Raw genomic sequence first — 3,094 nt, forward strand, 5'->3', positions numbered from 1 at the left:
ATATGTGTAACTGGAAGTAGGTATTACATAGTTTCCTACACATTTGTCTTAGTTTGAACTGAAGAGCTGTTGACTTGAGACATTCTCTACGTACAATAAGCAAAAAGTATTCAGACAGAGAAAATATTTTTTGAGAAAATATTTTTTGAGAAAATATTTTTTAAGAAAATATTTAACTTTATTTTTCAAAAATAAACATTATCCAGCAAGAAATGAATCATCAAATTGATGTCGAATGAATATCGATACGATAATTTCAGCATCAATTTGACGTCAATTCGACGTTTAATTGATGATTATTTGCTGAATAATTAACAATTTATTCATAAAAAATAAAATAGACTATATGTTTCTTATAATATATATATTAATATACCAAAAAGATGTTAATTATAGAAAATATATCATTTGAAAAATAAGCGAAAATTAAAAATTGTATTATTTGGATGATCAAAAAGTATTCGTACAGTCGAGAAATTTAACTTCTAAAATCAGAAATACATGCAAAGCTCGGTTTATGTTAGAACAAAATGTATTCATTGTAAAAATAAAATTGCTAATACTTATTTTCTACAAATAAGACTTTTTTCATAAAAAATTTCCTTGTACGAATACATTTTGTTCTCACTGTATGTACGTTTAATGTGCTGTATCTTATTTCTTAAAGTTCTCAATGAAGGAAATGGAGCAACAAGTTTAATTATTTGATTATAACCATGCGATCCACATGCAAAATGCAAGTTCAATCCTTTTTCGATTGTTTCATCTGACCACTTGGAACCTTTTGTAGTACCATATACAATTGCTCTTTGTTGATCTTTATTAAGAATTGTATTGATTATTTCAGTATTTTCCTCTATATTTTTTTCTAAGTCATTAACTTTACTTTTTAAAATATCTCTTTCCTTTTCAGCCATTTTTAATTTTTCTTTTAGTATTTCATATTCTTCTGGACTAGGTAAATTCTCCGTAGACAATATTTGGTTTGCAGTAATTTCATATTCTTTTGGACTAGATAAATTCTCCGTAGACAATATTTGGTTTGCAGTACATTCTGATGATATATGTAGATTAGAATTTGATCTGTAATTTTCGTCTTTAGAGAATGTCTCCAATGTATTTATATCAATGGGTTTTTTCATTACGACACAATGTGCAGTATGGACATACTTCTTACGTGACCCAAACGTAATAGATTTCCTTTTTTTGGAAAGTAAACAATAATTATGTTCTTGTAATTCATTTGAATACTGCTCTCTTTTATAACTCTTGTTTTTTTGTTTCTCAAAATTTTCTGAAGCAGTATACGAATGATCACTTCTTAATCCTGTCTTTTTGTGAGAAAGAAATTCAATTGATTCATTACATCGCTGTTCTGATTGAATTTCTGCAAGAGGTTTCTTTTTCATAGATTGTTGACATTTGCAAAACAAACTTGGTATGGCACCTTTCCTTATAAGTTTTTTGCTACCAACGCGGAATAATTCTGATGAATGGAAATGAACCTAAAAAATAAGTGGTACATGTTAGAGAAAAATATCTGTCCCAACTATCATTAACGTAACATCAATATGTTGGAATTTTTCACGCAACTACGTAATCGTACATACACTCGTATTACATTGAATTTAATATATTGATATTGAATGGGAAATTATAACATTGATTATTTTTGTTATTTTTGTTGATGTTTATGAGATTTACATTATAAAACATTTGTATGCTTCAGTACCAACCTCACACAATAAAGCTGATTTTGAAGGTTTCCAGTCAGGAATTCCGGCAGCATCAATCCATTTTTGTCTCAAATTTGGATCTTGGGCAAATGTTGTGCAGCAATATCCGTCTTTATTAGAATTTGTGCATTTAGGAGCACTGCATCCAGCAGGCATTTTATGATATGCACAAATCTTGATATCAGAAATGTAAAAATTCGTAATTTTATTTGTATATATATATATATAAAAAAAAGTATGTGTACATATATATATATATATATATATGTATGTATGTGTACATACACACACTATACACACACACACACACACACACACACACGATAGAAGAATGTACATACTTTCAAGATTATTATGTATTACTTACAAAGGCCTGATCAATTAAGAAGGAAATTGCAGCACAAGGTGACAATAGCGTACTGCAGTTATCTAACCTAAACTCCCACTATAGCTCTACGGAGCTTGATACTAGGTCCAATCAGAGGAGATCGGATCATATGGCACTTCGCCACTTTCTCCCTGTGAGGCTTTCTAGTGGGAAATGACTGCAAAAGCAGTATGCCAAACTTGAGACCAAAATGGATTGATGTCGGAATTTCTGATTGGAAACCTTCAAAATCAGCTGTACTGTGTGAGATCAATATCGAAGAGAAATACAAATGTTTTATAAACAGCAACAAAAATAATATCAATATTATAATTTCTTACTCAATATCAATATGTTAAATTCAATATAATGCGAGTGTTTGTAATGATTATGTAATTGCGTGAAAAATTCTAACATATTAATATGTTACGTTAATGATAGTTGACGAGACAGATATTTTTCTCTAACTTCTTACTTTTTAGGTTCATCTCCATTCATCAGAATTATTCCGCATTGGTAACAAAAAAATTATAAGGAAAAATGCCATACTGAGTTTATTTTGCAAATGTAAAGAATCTATGAAAGGAAAATCTTTTGCAGAAATTCAATCAGAACAGCGATGTAATGAATCAATTGAATTTCTTCCTTACAAAAAGACAGAATTATGAAGTGATCATTCATATGCTGCTATAGAAAATTTTGAGAAGCAAGAAAACAAGAGTTGCAAAAGAGAGCAATATTTAAATGAATTACAAGAATATAATTATTGTTTACTTTCCAAAAAAAGAAAATCTATTACGTTTGGGTCGTAAGAAGTATGTCCATATTGCACAGTGTGTTGTGAATGAAAGAAACCATTGATATAAATACCTTGGAGACATTCTCTGAAGAGAAAAATTACAGATTAAATTCTAATCTATATATATATATATATATATATATATTTATCTTAATATAATTAAGTCTAAATTCAGCAAAAGAGTCTCAGAGA

The 3,094-nt window shown here is 28.8% G+C and overlaps 1 protein-coding gene across 1 annotated transcript; it reads right to left on the reverse strand.

Moving 5' to 3' along the window:
• Window positions 1-588: 588 nt before the first annotated feature.
• Window positions 589-2,176, reverse strand: LOC108692368. The gene is given in 4 exon segments (XM_018200587.1): window positions 589-624; window positions 627-1,505; window positions 1,737-1,910; window positions 2,104-2,176. Coding segments are annotated over 3 exon segments (1,071 nt in total). The 5' UTR covers window positions 1,893-1,910; window positions 2,104-2,176.
• Window positions 2,177-3,094: the final 918 nt, after the last annotated feature.

This window comes from Atta colombica, unplaced genomic scaffold (genome assembly GCF_001594045.1).
Source record: "Atta colombica isolate Treedump-2 unplaced genomic scaffold, Acol1.0 scaffold7, whole genome shotgun sequence".
Lineage (NCBI taxonomy): Eukaryota > Metazoa > Arthropoda > Insecta > Hymenoptera > Formicidae > Atta > Atta colombica.